The sequence below is a fragment of the Phlebotomus argentipes genome, unplaced genomic scaffold, assembly GCF_947086385.1.
Source record: "Phlebotomus argentipes unplaced genomic scaffold, Phlebotomus argentipes genome assembly contig_15, whole genome shotgun sequence".
Lineage (NCBI taxonomy): Eukaryota > Metazoa > Arthropoda > Insecta > Diptera > Psychodidae > Phlebotomus > Phlebotomus argentipes.
In genome coordinates, this window is record NW_026776181.1 from 8018361 (window position 1) to 8041090 (window position 22730).

The 22730-nt window shown below is 41.1% G+C and overlaps 1 protein-coding gene across 1 annotated transcript; it reads right to left on the reverse strand.

Moving 5' to 3' along the window:
* Positions 1 to 1933: 1933 nt before the first annotated feature.
* Positions 1934 to 21065, reverse strand: LOC132262403 (chondroadherin). The gene is made up of 6 exons (XM_059761676.1): positions 20916 to 21065; positions 13982 to 14182; positions 10509 to 10665; positions 3707 to 3879; positions 3325 to 3644; positions 1934 to 3058 (listed from the first exon to the last, which is right to left on the reverse strand). Exons 1-6 carry the CDS (start codon positions 21063 to 21065, stop codon positions 2293 to 2295), a joined length of 1767 nt encoding a protein of 588 aa, XP_059617659.1. The 3' UTR covers positions 1934 to 2292.
* Between the last annotated feature and the right edge of the window lie 1665 nt (positions 21066 to 22730).

Here is a 22730-nt window from a genome sequence, read left to right on the forward strand (position 1 = left end):
TGTTGCACTGCATTCGGCCTCATTGAGTGGATGGCAAAAAGCCTCAGAATTGCTCTTGATGCCAACATCAATAGTAATTATTGTCTCACATTCGAGTCATTAAGCTGTGAAGTAAATGAATTGTCAATGTACACATTAATGACATTCCGAAATGCCAGTCAATTTGGCGGACAAGTTGCTGGCTTTTTTCAGTTCTCTTGCGTGGAAAGCGATTGCAATTGGCGATTCATCCACGAGGGGGCTTTGGGGTGTCGATGAGCTTAAGCGATCAAGTGGGGTGGCAATTTATTGGTGACCCTTGTGGAGTGCCCTCTCCGAGCGCCGTAATGCGATGTGCACTGTTTGTACGCACTGGACTGGAATAGGCGATACGGGGTGGAAATCAATATGTGGGCCGAGGGGGCGCCGCAAGTGGTCGGGGGTGCTGATAAAGAAAACATAGAGGCGTGTGTAATTTTCACATTTTTAATAATATATCCTTTTCCGTGTATATAGAATTATTAATGTCCACGTTGAATCAGTACGAATTGCAAATTCAATTATTAAACGCTTTCTCATGTATTTTTCTGGGATATGTTTCACACATCGTTTAATTTATAATTATTTATTTTACTATTTACACTGCCACTCTTACCTTTCAATTATATCGCTAATCATAAATTCCACATTCATATTTTAATGTTCGCGCAAACACCACCAACATTAATCCATTTTTTATTGGATTATTTTGCCTTCGTGCTCTCTGTTTTTTTTTATTTCCGAATATTCCAACTTCCTCTCATATGCTGGATATTTTTCACACATACACACATTCCGGCTATTTCTCTGGATATATGAAATTTACTCTTTCAAATGCTTTTTTATGCTAAAGTTCATGTAACTTTTATGCAAATTCCCTCCTCTCTCTGTTGTGCCACTTTTTTGCCGCGCTAAATATACCCTCCATATCGTATCCTACAAAACCCAGTCAATTATAAGTTTTAATAATAATTTATAATTATATAGGCACTCCATATACACACCAAAATATGTTTCTGTTATTTTGGTTTGCAGGAAAAAAATGTGCGTTTGATGAAATAAAATGTTGTTGAATGCAAACACAACAAAAGACTGGAAATTACCAATGAAAATCCTCTTGCTTCCGTGCATTTTTGTCTGCTCTTCACTGAACAATTTTAATTAGATCTCATTTTTAATTACTACTTTATAAGGTCTGTCAAGAGAAATTACTAAATAATTACCCTCAAATGTTTAATTAAATTTTTTACCTACACCAAAGGTTTATTATTGTATCTGTTGAATTTGCAAAATGGCTTTCTATTAGTCATTTTCACCAAAACACCTCGATTTCCCATCAATTGCCATGTTGTTTTTCAATATGGAAACCATTTTATACCTGAGGGCAAAATAAAACACACGCTGGAAACTGAATAATTACTTTGAGTAGAAGAGCAGCTGAAACTTCGATCAATTAATGATGGGATAACAATGGAGGATATTTTATCGCGTGAATAATTTTTGCCATACCTCAAAGTTTATGTCTTGCAAGTGCCTTTGGAATGAAATTTCATGAAATTGACCGCGTGAATTGACTGAGAAAATCACTCAAACTTCATGTTAATTGAATTGTTGGACGATGAAAATGGTATTGAGCCTGAAATGGGAGAATGGTTGTATTATGTGAGATCAAATTTTACACCTAGTGCCTAAATATTAGGCAAACAAATTTTCGCTGGGAACTTATTTCTATAAAACCAGGACTGAAATTGAATATTACATAAATTTTCCACATCATTTGCGATATTCCTAGACTGTTCGAATACTCATTTGAACTGATAACAAAGTGTATGTTTGATGTCAACAGTATAATTTTGTTGTTTGGGTAAATATTTTAAAAATATTTTCGGTTGATTGATCAATTTACTGATGCTTTTTGCGTTTATCTTTCAATTAGTGCGAAATTGATACTTGATTTTTTTTTAATATCAGTTCAATTTTTTTTTATAATTCAGTGACATAGTAAGACAAAAACATTTTGTAAACTAAACAGACAAATTTTAACAAAATGTATGTGTTCAATATCTCACTATATCACTGTTCATTATGCACTCAATCTGAGAATAGGTATTTTAGGGGCTGAAATCAATGGAATCTTATGAAATTGTTGTCTTACAAAATTTCTCTACATCCACAATTTCATATAGTATCTGATGATGAATTTCGCTCACACCGTTCTCCTATATTTACATAGTCTTGTTTGGAGTCCCTGCAACTCCATGCTTAGTTTAACACTCAGCTGCCCATCCATGTGGTCATGGAGAGATAGAGTGTGGTCACAAGTGAGCAGAGCACCGTATAGAAGTTGATGGTGCGCCCACTGGACGCCTCGAGGTTCTCCCTCGTCACTTGCTCTTGACATCGGCCGATGGCGTACAAATCCAGGTCGCTCATAGGCCGCCCGTTGACTTCCAAGGGTGAGATGCAGAAGTTCTTGGCCAGGAAATCGCTGCCTGAGTGTGTGCCATTGGCCAGTGGCGTCTCCAGGAGCGTATGGATGTGGCAACCGCACGGAAAGTGATTGTTCACCACGATCAGGTGCTCCACGCCATCGATGATGATGGACTCCGGGTCCGGCGTCTCCAGCAGGTGGTTTCCCTGCATCTTGATCTGCCGAATGTAGTGAGTGGCGGTAATGTTGAGCTCTTGGATGGCATCGATCTTGTTGTTGAGGATGTTGAGCGTGGCCACGTGCGACAGGCCATCGAAGGCATTGGCACAGATCACACCCAGGTCCGATTCCTGCAGTGACAGCACCTGAACATTCGTCAGGCCGCGGAAAGTGAAGGGCGCCAGCGAGCTGAGGTCCATGTAGGCCAGCTTGAGTAGACCCACCGTGTCCAGGCCCACAAAGGCGTCCGGCTCCACTGTACGGATGCCGGAGGGCAAGATGAGGTGCTCCACGTTCGTGAGCCCCGAGAAGGCCGATGTGTCAATCTTGAGCATTGGGTTGTTGGACAGAAGGATGAGTCGCACGTTGGACGTGCCAGCAAAGGCATACCTGCGGGAGGCTTAGCGTCATAAAAGCTCACAAGCAACGAGATGTTTCACGAAAAGATTGGAGCAATCTGAACCTACTAGCGAAGTATTGCTGAAATTATGTAGGTCAACAAATTCCTTGATCCTAAATTTGAGCAATGAATTCAATCGCTTAAAGAGAATCGGTCAATTTTCAATACCAGAAGAGCATGCTTGTCATTAATTTCTCCAACCCCCAGTCCTTTCATGAAACATCGCTCGTCGTGGGTGATTTAAGGGAGGACCTACCCCTCGACACGGAGGATTTTGTTGTGGCTAAGGAGGATGGTGGTGATGTTCTGCAGGCCGGCGAAGGCGAATTGTGCCACAGTGGCGAGGGGTGTGTGCTGGATTGAGAGCTCACGCAATCTCGGCAGACCGCGGAAGGCAAACGGTTTAATGGTGGTGATATTGTTCCCATCCAGTGAGAGTTTCTTCAGGGCACGCAATCCCCCAAAGGCGTCACTCTTTATCACGGGAAAGTGATTCTTCGTGAGGGCTAAATTCTCCACTGTCACGGGCAGCAGACGAGCGGGTATTTCACGCAACCCGCCCGTATTGCACAGCACCTGTTTCGGCAGAAGGTGAGTCAGTTGGGCTTTGTGGTCGGGGTTCTTTTGGAGGCACGAACCTGAGTCTGCGACAAGCAAATACATTCGGCCGGACACGCCAGAACTGGCCAGTTGAGGCAGCAGAAGCAGCAGATCAGCAGCCACCAGGAGCAGGTCATCACGCGACTGAGTTGCACCTGCACGGTTTTCAGGCGTAAGTCATCCCGCCGGGAGACACAGCATTTGGTGGTGTCTGCAAGAGGTAAGCGCAAAAATATACTCCGAAGTCATTGAGAGTGGAGAAGTACTGGAAAAGCCGATTATGTGTGTTGCCGTTCTCCACTAAGGCTTACAGCGGAGTCTTCATGAGCAATGAGTTTCTAAGGCTAAGTAGGGAAGCACAGTGGGAAATGGTCTTATGTAAGATTAATAAACTATCATACCCTGAGTATGTACAGTTGTTGCTATATGATTTGAATACATAGATTCTGCAGAACTCTGCAAAATTAGAGATTTTTGAAACATGAGTTTTTAAAAATTTCCTCAATTCAATTCTTTCACAATTTCACTGTTTATCTTCTCAGACAAATATTGAATTGCATTTCACATGAATCAATTTCTGCGTGATAATCATCATTTGCAGATTCATCTCAAATTGAATGTAATTAATATTCCAATTTATTTTATCACTTTTTCCCAATTTAACTGATCTGGGGCAATTATTGTGCTCAATTCTCACCCAGTTTCTGCCATGGGTGAGCATCGCGTAGAAATTGGTGAGTTAGTCACACTGCTGGGCAAAAATAATGTCTATTGGATGGATGCCAGCTGGAAATACAATTTACCCATTTCCTCTCCAGCTTTTCCGTGCGACGCCTTCTCTGGCCGAGGTGAATTCAAAGACATTCACCCACTCACCCAGTCATTTCCATGGCTGTTTTTTTTGCCCGGAATCACCCCAAGAGTGCTCACTCACTCAGTTTTCCACTGAATTTCATTATGATCGATTGGGAATTCCCGCTAATTTCAATCCACTTTCTTCTCTGGCTCCTCTCCAGAGACTTGCCTGCGCAGCGCCTCTGCCACTCAGCAAGTGACATGTTGAAAAGCCGAAAGGAGGGCAGAAACATAGGAAAATCATTCAATATTTCCGAAAGTGAATTTTTCCAATTCCACCTCTGTTCTTCCCACGTTTCACGAGAGAAAATGAAACACGTGATGGACGATGGAACGTGAATGGCAAGGAGGAAAATAATACGGTGAAATTTAACTTTGCAATACACGTAATCAGAAAATAGTTAAGGAAGTTTCTTGCCAGGAAAACTTCTCATCGTCGTGTAAATCATTTGGGGTTTTTTTTCTCCTCATCGACACCACTCAGCATTGCCCCAAACAATGCACTCTCCTTGCTGGCACTCTGTTGCCATTAAATCCGACGAGGCTTAGGAAGAAGTCAAGGGGAGGCGAATTTCTCCCAAGCATCTGCACGTTAGGTTGAATTGTCTGGAATAATGCCTGAATCCGAAACAATACCTTCCTAAGTCACCTATTCATTCATTCTAAATCTTGCTCATTAGAAATTGTATGCTATGTCTTCACTATGTGTAATTGAAGTGTCTTCGAGATCACTCAACAGAACAATGCTTCTTACTTGACTTTTTGAAGCGTTGCACAGCATAATTGAATGCAGATGTGTATTTGCATAGAGCTTCAGCAAGAAGGTGTTTTATGAAAACATATTCCGATCATCAACAAGTCTCAATTAGTGACTTATTAAAGCATCTTTTAAAACTAATTAGTAAACAAAATGAGTGCTTATCAATATTATTCAAATTATTTCAGACTATCTTCTTGAGAAGTTCTCCATGTTGCAGCGCACAGTAGAGAAGTTGTGTGCCTCAAACTTGAAATTTGCTACCATTCGCCCTGAAGCAACAGCATTCCACCCAAAATCGGCAAAGAGGGTCGGCATATAGCTTCGGTTGAGTAGAAAGAAGGTATATTGAGCGTATTGCAAAAATGAAATAAACAGAAACGGAAGTTTCTCTGTTATTTACTCTTTAATTGCCCAACGTGTTACTCGCTGCGATGTTCCTCGACAGCCAAAGGAGTGTTCTTCACCCCCGCATCGAGTGCGGTCATCAGCACACATTCATTTTGCGCTTTTGCCAGCAGTTCGGATATATACATATGTGCCACGGCGGAATATTTTTCCGCGCACGCATTTAAATTCGCTTTGAATAATTAAATAAAACATTTCCATATAGTTTCGGAAATATTAACCATATACACACGGTCTCATGCATATTCCACGGGCGGAGTGTGAGGGTGAAGTGTGAAGATGAGTAGTCGCTGGGTGGAGCTTTCCCATGGGGGGAGGAGAATCAAGAGGATCGAAGCAGAAATGTTGCCACACACCTCTAAATTTAATAATAAATTTGACAATCGAATTTTCACTATTAGTGTGAGTTTCAGTGAAAATAAATTCTCAACATGGGAAATCCATTTGTATCGTCGGATTTTTGTAACTCACGGAAGAATAATGAGAAGCCCAATCAAATTTATGCATTTTCCATTAAATTCTCATTTGACAGAAACCACACCGCAAAAATCCACCGGCGGGTGTACAGTTTTGCGGGGGCGGCAAAGTGAGCAATTTAGAGGTGAAATTTACATAGTTAAAGAGATTTGCACAGCACTAAATAATTTAGGTGCTTTCAGTAGCCACACAAGTGTACATGCAACTGTAATCCGTCCATTTATTTACATTTTGTTGAAATTCTATTTTTGCCCGCCATTCTCCCAATTCAAAATCTTCTAATTTATGCTGCTTTACCACTCATGAATGTTTAATTAATGTTTTTCTGGTCTCCCCGTGCTCTGCACTGAATGTTGGAAAAAAGTCGTTACAGCCAGAGGGTAATAGGGTTTGTTTTCAACACGCTTAAACTTTTGCACAAGACTTTTGCTACGAAATTAAAACATGCATTAACATTTTATCTCATAGTTCTATTTGAAGTCAAGACGTGGCGTCAGGCTAAGTACAGTCATGGTCACTTGCAATAGCTCCGCTAGCCATAAAATTAAAGTTTCAACACAAAGAAATGTATTCATAGAAGAACGTCTGTTGTGAATGTTTCGCCTGCCATTTAAATTTTCAGCAAGTATTTTTGAATATTCTCCCTAATGAATACTTTGCAACATTCGCTATACATTTTTAATCACCTGGGAAAATAGGTGTGTAATTAATTACTGAAAATGCTCTCGGTTTTTGTGCAATTAATTATTAAATTTGCTACATATATAGGATTTTTCAATTTCATGTTATACCTACTTATTTAACATTTAATAGCTCTGATTTGTGGAAAATCAATTCGATAAATCCCATCAAATGAAAGCAAAATTGTGTGCTATTCGTGAAATACTCTGCATTTCAATGTTATTCATTTGAAAGTTAAGCGCATAATCGGTAAAAATGTTGCATTGTCCATTTTATAAATCCAGAAGCCTGACAATTTGCCTGAAAATATACTGTGTTCCCTAAAGTATTGATTGAAAAATTAATTAATTTTCCAACGTTGAAGATTATGAGTCACTTTGAATTTGGTTTTTTTAATTTACACATGCCATTATTTTTACCTAAAATATTTTATAGGAAATTTGCTACGTGTATAGATATGCTGCATGTATAATTTGTAGACAGCTTCTCACAAATTTACCTGGAGGAATATTAAAAATTGACGGATGAAAATGAAGTTTGAAATTCCACGTTGAATAATTCGCCTCACTCTGACAGTTGCAGATGTGAGAATAATCATGAATCATATAGAGTAAGAGAGACTAAGCCCACAAAAGGAACTAATTCCCTAATAAGTCAAAGGCACGTCATTCCTTTAACGCTATGCGCGTAATATTATCAATTTTATATAGCCAACATCTTTACGCGCCGAATGGCTGAAATCCATGTACAATAATTTCCTCTCTCTCATGCGATACAAAAAGGCAATTTGGAATTTTCAAGTATGAAAGAATTCAAAATACAATTCAATTGCAAAAGAATGCTTTACTACACTTTTATTGAATGATTCACAAGTGCTGCATTTGCAACATTTGGTCCGAAAAAAAGCAACGCGAGTTCACACCCCAAAATCAGGAAGCATTTTTGTGCTGTTCACGAGATGAATTTGTAGTTATTCGATTTGTGGTGTGAGTGTGATTTTTGTGAAATGGCACCAAAGTCTGGGTGGAAACGTGCAAAATTAGAAAAGGTTGCAAAGTTTGTTCAGATGCAGCTGCCGAGGAAAATAAACAAATTCGAGAGTGGATGGAGTTCTTCAGCCCACTTCTCCCGATGACTTTCTTCCATCCACTTGTTCTGCATTGTGGCTTCTTTCGTGTTCACACGTTCGCTCACGCCAAAGTGGGATGAGGACTTCTTTCCCGGGAAAAGTTGTGCAATACAAAATTAAATTGTTTCCTTCAGCGCGCGAATTTGCGTGTCCAGGGCTGTGAGTGGATTAAAAGGCGCCTGTAATCCACAAAACTATTTTCCTTACATTTAATTAATAATCCTTAGCTTGTGGCTTGGGTGGGGCGTTGTGTTGAAATTGGGGATTAAAATGGTTGTTCCCTTCGCAACGTCAAGAGTCTTCTCGCTGAGAATTGTGAAAGTTACGACAGTGTTTTCTCTCCATATCTCTGTCAGGAGATACTTTCCTCGCTCCTGGTGATGGATGATGGATTCCCTAATAAACAGAACGTGGAACAATTTGCTCCGCAGAGGGACAAAATGGGTTGTTTTCGCCATCACAGGAAATGTCTATACTTCTCCCGAAAGATATCCCATTTCGCTTGGTCATAGTAAAAAGAAACGGGCAGCCACAAAAATAAATGAATAGCACCAAAGTCACCCTCAACATCTTCAACACCCCTTTGTCAGCTTTTATCTCTTTTGGTCCGGTAATTTTTCCACTTGCTGAATATTGTTTTATCATTTGAAAAGGCATGTCAACGGTCTCATCGACTGCAGAGACGCCTGTTGTTTTACCGTGGAAAATCAATCTCCCACCCACTCGCCCAGACACGAAAATTAAAGTGTTTCCCGGTGAACGAGAACTATGAATGTAGCCAATTCGCATGATTGATTGCGCCCCGCCGCCAGACAAGAGCTCCTTCCCCCCGCCCCTGGAAAAGGATGAAAAGTGAAGAGAAATTTCTCAAAACATGCACGCCATCATAATAGCAAGAGTGATGGCGAAATATCATCCATGGTGAGAAATTTTGCATTCTCACCAGCTAATAAAACCGCGTGCACAGAGGAGAGAAACCATCCTAAACAAGAGTGTCGTGTAGTGAATCAATTTCTCACATTTCGTGCACCATTGTCACATCAAATGTATTGATATAGGGGAAGGAGAGGAGCTGAGTTCAGCCAGGGATGCATTAATCAGACACAATGGCAGGGCGCACTTCCGTGGCGAAAATCCCCAAATGTGAATGTAAAAAATCGAGTCATTATTCCTCGGATTTGCTGCAATAAGCACATGATATATGCAAAGCCTCACGGTAAGTAGTGCCTTCAAAGAATACCCAATTCGGGCTTCTATACAGCAAATCCCCACAGATTCCACTGTGACTATTCAGATCTCGTCTGGGTTTCCTGTCTGCGATGTAAAACGCGGGGATTGTCAATGATTTTTCATCTCAGCCTTTTTTTACGCAGCACATATTGAAAAGAGAATTAATGTAAGGATTCCTTATCAGAGGTTTGCTAATTACTTTGTCGAACTTCAGTTTAAATAATTCTGTGGATAATTAAAATAGTAAAATGAAGTTATGGTGATTTATGCTTGTGAAATATTCACAAGGAATAAAGGATTAAGGAAGATCTCACAGTTTTATTTGCACCTAATCAAAAATGCTTCGTGATAAGATTTGACAAAGTTTGGAAATGTTGAGTCACAGGAAACAGTTTAATTTCCGGCCATTGTCTCTGTATTATCTATGCATGCCTCAAATCCTGAATTCAGAGGTATTCTAATTAATGCACAGGTTTAAGATTTTATTTAATATCAATCTATGTAAAATATTATTCACAGTATTATAGCCTTAGATTATTTCTAGAATGATTTGTGATACTGAAATTTCTCTTAAAAAATAAATTACTCAGCAATTTTTTTGCCATAAATTTGTTCAATCAATTATTCGACATACTGTCACATCACACTTTCAATATTATTTTACGTAATTTTACTGTACCAACTCAATTTTATGGCAATTGAAATTGAAATTTTATTGAGCAAACTTGTGCGATTTTCTCTGAATTTCACCCATCCCTGATGGGTGTGAAATTACGTGAAAGCCCGAGTGGGTGTTCATAATTCATGCAATGGGCGTGAAAGAATGCGAAGTTGGCACTGGAGAGTGCAACAATGCGATGCTTAAGTACGGTGTGATATGCGGACAGAGTTTTTCCCTGGATATCATTTTTCCGACTTACAGAGTCATACGTGAAGATATGCAGCGGCCAGGGATTCATATTCCGAGCCATTTCTGATGGTATCTCAGCGCTGAGCCTCTCTCATTTTCACATTAGGACAGTGGCACAGCATTAGAATTTACACCGCCATGAGTGTATGTATTTCATTTTGCATTTTACGTGCGGAGCGCGAGGGGCGGAAAGTATTCTGCACAAATGTATATGTTGGGGGATGCAAAATTGTGTAATTAAATTGGTACCGGGATTTTCCATAAACACACACGTGCCACCTCATGAATTACTGCCATTTGATATTTACTCAGGCACACAAAGGGATCCACCAGAGTGCATTTTCACCGCTCTTCCTTAACCCAGCACTGCTCCACACTTCACATGGGCCTCACCATGTCGCCCTTGCCTCGACACACGCCAATTCACCCAAGCACACTCAGCATTTTCTTCTTCAGCCACTGGAAAATCCTCAAGTCCGATCCACTGAACACGCGCTCGTGGGTCAAAGGGCAAAGCCGCGAACAGGTTCACTCGACGGCACGCGTTAAACTGAACCATTTGGGTGTCAAGGTGGCACATTGGAGAACAAGTTGCTTGATGGAAGTGCAAGCGACGCTTTGGCGGGAGCTTTTCCCCGCTCACGCGTGCGCAGCGTCGCCGTGGAACGCATTTCCCCGCTCATTTTCCACGGAGAAGTCCGCCACATGGCATAGAATGGGGTCCCAAACCATTTACATCATCATCACACTCATCCCACGGTGAACTTTCGCACAACCAGACGCACTTGCGAACTCAGAGTGAAAAGTTGCGATTGCATGAAATAATCAGGCAATCGGATGCCCTGAGCGTATAGGGAAATGCCAATGAACGCAGATAACTCTGCTAAAGAGTCTATAAAACTTCATCATTATTTCGAAGTGCCTAAAATAAATTCAGAGTTTGGCCTTCAGTTCGCAACTCTTTTTCACATTCAAAACAGGTCGCGGAATATTGGGTTCTTTGAGAACGGGAATTTGTGTCATGATTCTGAAAAACTCGATAGATAGATTCGATGGAAAATGAAATGGTGAACTTTATTTAAATTTACAATTATAATTTGCGAATCTTAAATCTATGACGAGAATCAAATACAACGAATTTCGATAAACAAACAGGGATTATCCATCTCTCATGCATAATCCCTTGAGGTGAAGTGCATGGAAATCGATTTGGAGGAGCAGCAGATTCACATGATCTCACATTTGGCCTTAAGGAGCTTTCTGCTGAATGGTGTAAGAAATTTAAGACAAACACTGAAGCTCAATGTCTCAATTCACCCTCTCGTGGCGCACACCTGCTCCACCTTCTTCATTCTCACAATGCAAATCATAAAAGCATCGCCTTAAAGCTCCTCAGTTAAAGCTTCTCCCCCAGACACCGTGGATCTCCTGCCCCGCTTCCAGTTCATTCTCGGAAAATAAACACGGGGAGTGTGGCAAGAAAAGTTTCACCCCCACCGAGGCTCATATCTCTCCGTCTAAAGTGGTGTATCTCTTAAAAATACAGTCTCTCATGTTCCAGTGTCGCCCTCGAAAGTCATCTCGCCTCTTTCTCGACCCTCATTGAAGTTGGCGTACAACTTTCCATGGCAATAAAAAGCGAAAATCTTTATGAGGACACACAAATTCATGCATTTAAAAACTGTTTTAACATCCGCCAAAACTTTCCCTCTAGGATGGGAAAAAATCGAGACGAGATTGGGTGGGAAAACACTTCAAATGAACTTTGTTTTAATACATATTTCTCATTTCACCATCGCCACATTTGCGCGAGACTGAGTTTTTTGCCTTGAAGTATATTCACTGAGCGAAAAATGCCAACCGCAAAAAGCACCCGTATGAGAATGGTTAGTGCTTTTCGAGGGAAGCTCAATGAAGGTAAATTATATCCAGATCATATTGAGTTTATTTCCGCCATCAAAGGATATTTCCCTTTTCCCGTGTAAACTGGAGAGCATAATTAAGATCTCCATAATATAACTATAGTAGTCAATTAAATTCAAGCAATTGTTTTGCTTCAAGGAAAAGCTTTCCAATGAATTCCTGAAAATCCCATGTAACTGAAAGCTATCTGTATAATATATATAGCAGGTTAAAATGAAAGCTTTTATTCACAATAAACTCGAGAGAACATCCTATTATTTTGCTGAAAATACACTGCAGAAAACAAATGTTATCACACCGAAAAATCACCATGGGGAAAAAGACAGAAATTACCCTACTTTCTTCCCACTTTATTGATGTACTAAGGTTCTCCTTTTCATTGTTAATGATTCGACAGGAGCTGCGATGGCCCACGTGAAGGCATTTCCGTCTACTCAGAAAGAGAGGTGCTTTTATGGCAAAATGAAAATTGTGAGTCATTTTTTGTCTGCACCAATAGTTTGGAGGAGTTGAGATGAAATTTATTGTGTTTCACATAAAATGTAATATGGAAAATCCCTTTATCTTTTTGCCTCTTCGCCATGAGTTTCACCCACCCAGAAGTGTGGGGGTGTGAATGGGAAGGAAAAAAGGTGAAAAGGGTTCAACTGTAGCGTTTTATGAGTGTCTAAACGGGATTAGCCTCCATATTCGAGGAGATTTAGTGTCACATTCGTACCAAATTTCCGACATCAGTTACAAAGAGAGAAGATATGGAGGAAGAGTTGTGAAAAAGTGACATATTTAGATTCTTTGTGAGCCAGAGGCACTGTGATAAATTTAATAAGGTACAACACTCTCCTTGCTGATCAAAGATAAATGCTATCTCTGGTCATCTTTTTTGTAAATGAAGACACTCACAATTTCGGCCACGTTTCGACTAATTATGAAAATTCACTCAGTGTGTCCGGCATAGGAAAAACTTGCCTTTGGAGCTTGGGAAAAGGTGGGGAAAAACGGCCATAGAGCAGGAATTTCTCGACGTAGATAAATTCTGAAGAGGATATGATAAGGGATGATCCGGTAGAATAAATGTCTCAAACGGGTTGAATGAAATAGGAGGGACACATGGAAGGAACTTTCATAAATGTCCACACAGAGTGTCCTTCAAAGGAGAGAATTTATTTATTTACTCCCCAAATTCTTGCAGAGGATTGGGTTATAAAATTTAAATTTCACTGACGTGTGTGATAAAGTAGTGCTGCAATATTGATACTACATTAAGCTGACATTATTAGCTTCCATGAAAAAAAAATATCCCAGAAGCATAATTACGATTTACATCCTTTCGCACACTTCCTTTCCCATCAGACATCCTTGGGACTCGTTCCAACTTTCAGTGCGAGTACACAGACGCTCAATCAAAACTAAACTTGTACATGAAAGTCTTGCATAAAGTTAAAACTAATATTGAGAACTTTGCAAAATGGTTTTCATTTAACTTACAAGTGAACACTGAGAGCAAAACTTTATGCGGGGCGTAAGCTAATGGTTTTCTATCTCTTGACCGTTGATGTTGATATTGATTTGGTATTTTTTGGCTCACTTGCCCCGAAGGATGGGACGAAAAATTCCCTGGAAGGGATGTTTGTATTATGTTTTGTTGCTTGGAAGAGAGTTCGTCTGCACGTGGATTGCTAATTAGCCACTTCAGTAGAGAAGTGTTCAGCTTTATTTATAGAATGTATCTATAATAAATAAGATTGCTAATATGACAATGACAATTTAATAATAGATAATATGTATTCTCCCTGGCATTATGTCCGAGATTCTGCCCTACATAATGCTTTTCTTTGGCACAGCGATAATATATAATCAACCAATGCATGAAATCTGGCCATTCTTTGAATTTGAAAGAAAACCAAAGGTTTTGAGCCTCCTTATATGCAAATAATGGCTCTCACATTGACTTCTCGAGTGCCGAAGAACTTGAAAATATCCCTCCGTTCACCCCTTCTGGTGCTGTGGGTGTAAAACATCTGTTCACCGGCAGATAAAGGATGAACTCCGGACTCCATTCTCATGGGTATTTCACGGTTGTCCGTGGACCAGAATTGGGTGGCCGGGTGGTAAATGGCGTTGAAAGAAGCGTGCCTGTTTGTCCACTGCAAGAGATGCGGGGGGAGAGAGAGAGAGAGAGAGTGAATTGAATGGGAAATATACGATTTTCCTCAATAATGCGAATTCAATTCCATGTGAATGCAGGGAGAGAGAAAACGGAGAATTTGTGAAGAGTTGTGCGCCTGATTGATACATGGATAGTGAGAGAGAGAAGGGGCGGCACATTCTGCGAGGGGGTGATGATTGTGTGGAAAAGTGAACAGCACGTAGAGAAGCCTCCCTTGAAAAGCCCGGACCAAAATGCATCGGGCTCCGAAGTATGGGAAATGTATTCATCAAATCGCTTTTCACTGGGAAAAAGTATATGGAATGCTCAATTCTCTTGCTAAAAAGACTGGAACGGATGATATTGGTGAAAAGCTGGGCGAGGGGTCGATCAGTGGATATTTCCAGGAAATTGAGATGGAATTGCTGCAACGCAATCTGGAACGTTGCTTATAAATTTACACTTAAATTGCATTGATACTTCTGGCACTTTTCCACAAACGCTCGCGATCCGAAATGAAAACCCCTCGAGGATTTCATGTTACCCTTTACGCATTATCTATAGAAAAATATCTTTTTTTTTCTTTCTATACCTACACAAAGTCCAATGCCTTATTATTTCCTTGGCTCAAGAGAAGAAACTCATAAATGAATATCTGTGCATGTATGGTGAAATCTATGTTTGCCATCTACAGAGGATTAAATCCTAAGCTCTGTGTCAGCCTTTTGTGCTTCTCTTCATTGAGTAAATTTGCTTAATGAACTTTTCAATTGAGTAAATCCACGTTCACTCTGGCGTGAATGTTAGCAATGTGTGATAAGTGTCGGTCTGTCCACTTTCTCAGTGTCACGAAGAGCGGGAGAAAAAGCTGTAAAGTGTCAATCTTGTCCACAGAACATGTCATCTAAAGGGCGGAGCATGGTAAATTGCACTTCAATAGACCTTTCGCAGAAGAGTCACAGTGTCACTGGGTGAAAGGTGGAAGAATGAGGGCGACAAGTTGAGGAATTTCAGAGGAAACTCAAATGGAAGTCACCATGCGAGAAAGGTTGACATTAGTTAAAAACATAACATCGCTTTTGGTGTTTTCAAATGCTGTACTTAATCTCCTTTTGCCCTCTGAGAGATAAATTAAAAGTCTTGAACTTTGAATTCCACTCTGACTTCTCATGTTAGCGACTCATTGAATTTGGTTTTCAGGATGCGTGGAGCAAAAAAAGGACTCCCCAGTGATAATAACGTTGGAGGAATTAATGGTGCAAGAAGTGCACAATTGCCGGAACACGTTCCATTGGAAAGTGCAGTGTCGTGGTCAAAGCAGAGCCAGAGCGGAATCCCTGATCAAATGGCACTTTTCTCAGTGGAGTTCACATTGGACTGTGGCCAAAAGTGATGACACAGTATTTCACCCTCCAGCTGCTTTCCACCCCATTTCCACCGCGACATTTCATTGCAGCCTCCCGCTAGGCATTAGATATTCTGCGGAGGGCCAGACAAATGAAATAAATTCATTTGGGAAAATGAGGTTATAAATTGTCGCGGTTTTCTTCAAAAACTCCCCACAGGTGCTGCATTGTGCAGAGGTGAGAGATCCAGCCTATGACCTCTTCTACAGCATTTAGCTTTGGGGGATTATTTAATGACGAAAAAATAATTCATGAGCTTTGGCATCCGAAATTCAAGTCAGACCACTGCAGAAATCACCCCTTCATGCTGGGCCACGGGCCACCGAGAATAGCCTGGCAATCCACTGGAGTGCAAGGCATTATATTGTGCATGGCGCCCATTTGGAATGTTGCACACGTCTGTTTGTATTGTCTGACAAGGCAGCAATGTAGCTCTCCCCATTTGCCCAGGTATATTCGTTGCATGGCGCCAAAAGGAGGGCGCGCGGCAAAATACGAAAATTTTGTCTCAAAACATTACGGATTGCATGTCTGCAATCAGCCGGCGGCGAGCGGGAAATCCCTCCGCAGTGGAGAGAATATGTGTGACAGAGCAATTTGAGATGCTCCTGGCTAAATTGACTGGGCGAACTCGGCTGTGGGTGAAGTGGAGTTAAAGCGAACAATGCGCTATGCAAAGATGGATCTTCGGCAGATGTTTTTCCAATGGATACCCGAATACGTATTTATTGTTTTCCCTGCCATTCACTGCACAACATCGTATTAGTTTTGATCCGTGGCTGATGGCAATTGTGACAGACTTCGAGTGCCTACGTCATAGTCGTTCATAGGGGGGAGCGGGGCGCTTTTGTACACTTCAGTAGAATGCTGCAGAAATGCTTGCTCACATGCCGGGAATCCTTTGATATGATGATTTTAGCTATTGCTGCCTTAGTATGTGAGAAAAACCCTGATAAGTATGCCAGGCGATAAGCACTTCGCATTTGTGCCTCGCTGTCCAACTGACACCCAGCGAATGCCTGCGAATTTAATAGAGCCATTTGGTGTTCTCCAAGGAAATTCCGGCATCAACCGCAGCCTGTTTAGTCCCACATGGCAAATTCGCCCATGGCAAGTGTCACACTGTGAGGGAATCTCGTCAAAATTGTGAAATTTAGTGGCTGCGAGGGGGATATGAGGGTGGAAATGATATCTTCAATCCATTTATGAGGTGTCAGTGTTCACTTTATGAAGTGGCAGCTTGACTGTATTTTCATTAAGAGATAGACAATCACACCGAGATGAGGCATCGTGGGTAAGTTTTGGGTGGGAAGCCACAAAACATGATATTTGAGGCCATCCCTCGAAATAGTTCTCGCCCAACCACGCCGAGATATCGGATGATTGCCGGGGCTGGGGGTGGAGCCGTGTGTGTGATGTATGGCTCCCGGTGGGGTCTTCCGGGGGTGGTGTGAAAAGTTTTCCTATAAATTTCCCTCCGGAAAGTTTTTCATAACAGGAGACGAGCGATGTGTGCCCTTTCCGAACTGGATTCGCCATCCTTTTACGATATTTTTTTTTTCATAGTCACTCAAATCTTGTAAATTTTATGTCTGCCTCCTAAAAAAGATTTTATTTGTGGGCTCTCCGAGGTGGAGATTTGTCGAAATCATTTTCAACATTGGCAAGACATTGATTGTTTTGCCAGTGATAAATAGCACTCAATATTGCAAAAGCACACTTGAGGAGTGAAGTATCCAATTAAATTATGGAAATTCATCGTGGGCCGAGTGAAACAAAGAGGGATTCATTTAAATTAATCATTTCGAATTTTTCATGCATCTTTTCCGTTTCCTTTCACCGCCTTTTTTCCCGCCATCCAACATGAGTGCTGCCTTTATTCCTCCTTTTGTTTCCCCCTTCCATGCCAGCAAAATGCGGAGAACGTGCGACATCTTCAGTAAAGTGGGTGGGTGGAAATCTTCACGGCTTGACTCTGGCTTTGGGAGGAGACGTCGCATTTAATCAGAAAAATAATAATCCAAATTGGATGAAATATTTCTCAAGATGATGAAGACATCAAGACACGCATCGAGACAACAATCCCGAGGGTGGAATTTCACCAAACAAGTCAAGCGAGAGAAGAAGCTGCTAAGATAAATTCTTAAACATTCCCACCCTATAAGAAGCCCGATAAAAAATTCTCGGCAAATTCGTAGGAAAAATCTACATTTTCCTTAATCTCTTACTTAAAATATGAAAGAGAATTTAAGAATTTCCTCTAAAATTCCAATACAACATTGACAACATTTCAAGAAATGTCGTTAGATAATCCAGAAATATAAGCATGTTTCTGGAAGAGTGTGTCGAATTTTCTCCATAGGACACACTTTTTACAGGGAGAGGAACATCCACGCAATCGTGGCCCAATTCTATCAATTAATATTACTGAGAGGCTTGAAGGACGCCTGAAAAAAGCGAGAAGAATTTTAAATATTATTCATTAATATAAATTAGCCTGTCGACAAGACAGGAAAATCCTCTTTTTCACTCCACGGACGTGCGAAATTCTAGAAATATTTAGTCATTTCACTTTGGGTATTTTTAATGAAGCTATTTTGAATTCTCTTTATGTAGCACAAAACTTGAGAAAAACTCGCAAGTTTGCGTACAATTTCTCATCTGCCTCACATGATTAATGTCAGTGCAATTTCTCACCTCTCCTTCCGATATGGGTTAAATAAAACAATGGCTTTTCGAATATTGATGTATGGAAAGTGCAATTTTTCCCCAATATCTCATCCAAGATATTCGAGGGATTTTCTCACGTTGGCACACCTCCGTAGTTGAATTGTGAATAGCTGGGAAATATTTCATGTTTTACTGTTTATTTCGCCCAGTGTTTAGCATAAAAAGCCCATTTCTATCCTCTGCAGCCCCTTTGCCACTATAATTAGTTGGGCCGAGTGGGTGTGAATGGCACACCTGAGGGATGGCGCGAATCCCATTGACCAGACTTTTTGCCAGACTGAATAAATTTTTCTCGCCGCCGCCGCCGCGCGAAATGATTCTGCAGAAGGTGTGGTAATCTCTGGTGCAAAGTCTTTTCATCCCGAAGTCCTTCATCAGCGACTGCGGGGAGGAAAATTAATATTTTATATGGAATAATACCTGGGAAAGAAGAGAGAAATGGAGAGCCCAAAACTATATGGTTCCCATTGGACAGTGGAGCACTTGAAGAAGGTGGGAAAAAGTGGAAAATGAGGAGAATAAAATTTCAGGAAAAATTTAGGTGGTGGGAAAAATTTTCGCAGTTCAACGGAAAAGACTTTGCAATGTGCTGAGTGTAAGAAATGTTCGGTATTTCACGCTAAAACCAATTAAAAGCCGCCCATTGCGAAACTCATCTTTATTCCAGCGAATATTAAGATATGAATCACAGTGTTGTGATTCCAAAGATTACAATACAGTCTCAACTGACTTTAGTTCGTGATGCGAGTTTAAGGTGTAAAATCGTGTGAAAAGATTTTTCAGCAATAATTTTTCCTCTCTTGCACGTGAAAAAGTGCTTGAATGGTGCTATGATTTTTCTTCATGATACCTTATTGTTTTAATTTTTAATTGAATCAGACTAAGGCCAGACCACAAATTCCATTTGGAGAATTTTTGCTTTTCTGATGCCAGCTACAAAAAAGTTCACGCCCCCGACAAAGGAGCTTTTGTGATGGAATAATTAATCTATGGCAGAGGCAAGAAGGATTGGAAGACAGAGGAAATCCCACGGTTGGGTAGCAATTTGGAATTGTGGCTGTGACAAGTCACACAAATATTTATGATTCCCAACCGCCGTCAATTGAGTGAACACGCCTGGCCCACCAACCAACCAAGGGCGGAGAGTGGGCTTCAATCTTTAATTACGATGTGATTTAAATCCAAGACAATAGCTTGGCAAACATGTCAAACCGTCACAAGAGGTACTTTCCGCTCCAGCTAGTTGCTATTTTGTCCCTGAGCACACACACTCCCAATCCCGGATAAGAGAAACTTCCCTCCATTGTTCACCGCAAGGACTTTTGCTGTGGCAAACAATATCCGGGCATTAGACGTCGTGGCTTCTTTCGTGTCTATGGGGAAAAGAGAGAAAAAATCCCGGAAAATCTCCCAAACGTGGAGGAAATGTGTGATTTCCCGTGAAAGCATTTATTCCCCGACAAAGTAGTCTCGACTAAGAACCTGGCTCCAATCATAAATCTTATTGGAAACTTTGGCCACAGAACAAATATTCCACACTGCGAATCAATTCTGCACAATAAGAAAAACTTGTTGAGAAAGTGACTGGAATTTTCCTCCTAATCACATTGCTTCTCATCAAAGAGACCCAAAGTTGTGTGGTAGTGCATATCAGTGATTCAGTGGCCGGGGCAAAAGTTGAGTGATTCGGAAAACTTGGAGCTGCAAGCTCAATTTGTCCCCACCAGAGCAACGACTGTGGCAATTCGAGGTGCAGAAACAATTCAGATGGCACTGACTTCTGCCACTTCTCTTCATTACCCCGAATAAAGTGTTGATTAGCCCCCAAACACAAAGTGCACATCTCCAGTAGAGCCAATTACGGAAGTCTTGTCAGCTCACCTTCAACTCGGAGGTTGTGGTCAGAGATTGATGAATAATTTATAGAATGATAGCGACAACTTTACTCAAACTTTCCACCCACACGAAGTATGGAAAAAACGTCTTGTGATGCGATAATTAATTTTTTCCTCAAACTGCTCCTCAATCACGCGTCGAATTATGAGTAAATTTAATAGGAACTGCACTTACAAATTGACTCAGACACCCTTTTCTCCGTCCCACAGAAACTTTTCCTCTCCGCTCAGCGTTAATAAATGTCCTCCTGGAATGTTTTAGTGAGAGTGCGGCTCTTATTTTGTCCTCACAACAAACCATGACCAAGTTAGTAAGAAGGAGTATGCGCTGGGCGACTTTAGACGGCCTCAGAACAACCTCGGAATCACCGAAATCAAGCATGATCAAGTAATAAAATATCACGTCAATATCTCACGTGGAATGAAATTTTGAAGTCAACAAATCCACGCATTACACTCAAAGTGTTCAAGCTGCAGAAGTTTCGCCAGGCGCAGTACACAAACCTTGCCTGATGGCAATTTGCATCCTGCGAGGCTGTTTATCGAGTTACTCTCCAAGAGCACTCTTGCAGAGGTGAAAAAGCACCCATAATGGCTTTCTGCTGATGCCAATTTACCACGGAAGAACAGTCTTTTACTACTTACAAGGCGATTTTTATGTGCTGTTCTTCGGCACTTTCGCAGTGGTCAATTAAATTACTTGCCCACCCGAGGCGCTTCCAGAGATGGCACGTATCATTGGAACTGAATAAATAAATTCATTTGCCGAATGTGCTGATGCCACATAGATTATTGGCCAGGAAACTGCCTCGGAGTCAATGAAGTGGATTGAATTTATGTACAACGCCATGCAATCAACAATCAAATCAACAATGTTTATCGCATTCCCCCAAGGCACATGGTGAGGATTATCCCAGTCCCGCCAGTTTAGGGTTTCTCACTTTATGAGTGCCAAAATTGCGATGGCAAGGATGACCTGCGGAGATGAATTCGCATGGTTCTTCGGCGCTTCCCCCGGCCACGAAAGTGAGTGCAATCCGACGCAGAAAACTCAATTGGAAACTTGTGAGTGTCTCTCTTGGCAATGTTTGCATCTCTGCAATGTCACGATTGGCAAATATTTACACCACAGTACTCCCATTTTCCCAATAACACACTCATCGCGCGTCTCCTCGTCCCCAGAAAACTCCAGCTCGCTTCACTGCGTCGCACAATTGAAAGCGCTCGGAGACTTCTTGGAGGTTCTCGTGGGTGGCATAAGGCATTCATTGATCTAATAAATTTACCAAAAAATTCTGACACAGAATATTATGAATACACGATGGTGATGAAAAATTGTCCCGGACAGCAACAAGTGGTAACGAATAAAATGGAAATTGCCAGCATTTCTCGCCAAATTGATTCCATCAAATTTCAATACCATCGCTTTCTCAGTCATTATTAAAAAGGGAAGATATAATTGAGTCATTTTCTGCACTCAATTTGACTGAGAATTCAATTGAGGAATGCGTGTTGAAAATTTGTTAGAGTGGATTCAAAATGTAAAGCCAAGTGTTTTTTTTTCCACCATTTCTAATACATTAAATTAAAAACTCTATTTTATCAGTGATTCATGTAATTCCTCTTCCTGTCACTGGATATAAATCAACCGTCTCAGTAATGTTGCTGACTTGCGAAAATACTGATTCGCGCGAAAAAGTGTGTCTCCCAGAGACTCAATGCAATCCATCGGGACGCCGCTAATCACCTCCTCATCCTCTCGGTCCATCGATTTGGGGATTGATGGCATCCAGTGTGTCGTAATGGGATCCGAATCCTGTGGATTTGACTTTAAATTGGGTGAAAGATGGAAAAGTCAAGTAATGATGGTCTGGCGTGCAGATGAAGTGACTAGGAGTTGCGAAGGGGAGGCGATCATGCGCATTTTGCGGGAGGGAAAATGCGGGAAAACATCCACACTTTGCCAGGGGAGGACATTTTTGCGAAAGGAAGCTCTCTGGGCAGAGGAAGTGATGGGCTAATTGGGTGAAGGGAGGGCATCTCGGGTTGGATAATTTGCATCTCGATGCCAGATGATAATTAGGGTGGGAATGCAATTACCATAAACGTGAATGGAATTGAGGAAAATCCACCAAGTGAATTAAGAACTTTATTTCAAATTCAATTCGGACACTCTTCCTCAGTTTGTGAAGATGCTACTCTGGACTAGTGGAGAGCTCATGGCTCGTCTCTAGGGTCATGATTCCCATCTGGGTGATTTTCCCAGGGCGGCGAAAAATTTCATGAGATTGACACGATGATTGTCAGTGTGGCAAAATTGTTTGGAAATCTCTCATGTTGTCATTCCATTTGCCATCTGATCGAAGTGGTGAATAAAAAGTGAGTGGAAGAGTGTAAATGAAAATAAGGCATAAATTATTGAGATTATTGATTAGGACAGTTCACAGCTTCTCCTTATCCTTCGAGAACCTTTTCCTGTCACCCTTCACTCTGTGTGCTTCAAACAATCATGTTC